The sequence below is a fragment of the Emiliania huxleyi genome (assembly GCF_000372725.1).
Source record: "Emiliania huxleyi CCMP1516 unplaced genomic scaffold EMIHUscaffold_9255, whole genome shotgun sequence".
Classification (NCBI taxonomy): domain Eukaryota; phylum Haptophyta; order Isochrysidales; family Noelaerhabdaceae; genus Emiliania; species Emiliania huxleyi.
The window spans coordinates 27-1,192 of NW_005195114.1; the positions used below are offsets into that span (position 1 = coordinate 27).

The 1,166-nt window shown below is 54.8% G+C and overlaps 1 protein-coding gene across 1 annotated transcript; it reads left to right on the forward strand.

Moving 5' to 3' along the window:
* Positions 1-550: 550 nt before the first annotated feature.
* Positions 551-1,082, forward strand: EMIHUDRAFT_259478 (hypothetical protein; the record flags this gene model as incomplete). Its single annotated transcript, XM_005757144.1, has 3 exons — positions 551-568; positions 722-800; positions 946-1,082. Coding segments are annotated over 3 exons (234 nt in total), but the record flags the coding sequence as incomplete, so codon positions are not given.
* Between the last annotated feature and the right edge of the window lie 84 nt (positions 1,083-1,166).

Below are 1,166 nucleotides of genomic sequence, written 5' to 3' on the forward strand. Positions count from 1 at the left end.
TTGACCATCGTGGGTCGACATTTCTTTTTCTGCGAAAATTCCGGCGTGAAGAGATGGAAATCCTTAAAACCCGACAAAACAAAATGAGTGTTAGAGTTGTTTGGTATTGCTAAAAATATCCCCTGCCCTCTCCCGCCAGCGCCACGCACGCCGTCCGGAGCCCTCTCCGCTCGGGCACAGCCGGTTGAAAAGGTACGCGTGAGGCGATTAATTGTCCATTTTCCTCCTGTGCAAGAGCGGAGAGGGCTCCGGACGGCGTGCGTGGCGCTGGCGGGAGAGGGCAGGGGATATTTTTAGCAATACCAAACAACTCTAACACTCATTTTGTTTTGTCGGGTTTTAAGGATTTCCATCTCTTCACGCCGGAATTTTCGCAGAAAAAGAAATGTCGACCCACGATGTCAATCCTCCTCAAGTGGGTGATCTGATGCTTGAGAGTGGCCTGCCATGTCATAGGAAGGACTGTGGTTGCAGGGGAGTACCACCAACCATCACTTTAGTTATAGTTCCCCACCGATTTATTTCCCATGGGGTTGCAGCCCGCAAAAAAATGAAATACCCGTTCCTGGTGCTTGCTTCTACTCGCAAAGATCGGGAACATGCGGAATAGCTTTCGGAATAACTCATCTCGCAACGAAGAAACTAGGGCGCGCCTCACCGCGCGCACATTTCGCCAGAACGAGAGCGGCATCCACTGAGCGTATGCCACGCACTAGGCGAGAGGCCGTTCAAGTGCGAAGAGTGCGGACTGGCCTTTGTCGAGTCCAACAAGCTGACGATGCATCGCCGACGCGCGCACGGTGACAAGACAATTCTGAGACACTTCCACCTCTCCTCACCGCAACACGCACGATATCCTGATTGACCCTCCGTGCTGCAACCATGCTGAATTTTCCGCCACGCCACTCCACCTCCATGACATTACTTGACCTTGTATGTTCGCAGGCTCCGAGGCAGCAGAGCAGCCAAATGCGGCTTCCGTGGTCAACGACGTCAGTGGCCAAAAGCGGGGCAAGCTCGAGGGCAGCACGGAGAGCCCAGCAAAGCTGCTCAAGGAGAGGGACGTCGCCATGGCCACGGCGGTCGCTCTCTCTACCTCGCCGAGCTCGGACTCGCTCTCCTCCTCGGCGAGCAGCAGCAGCACTTCGCAAGGTGCACCATGTGAT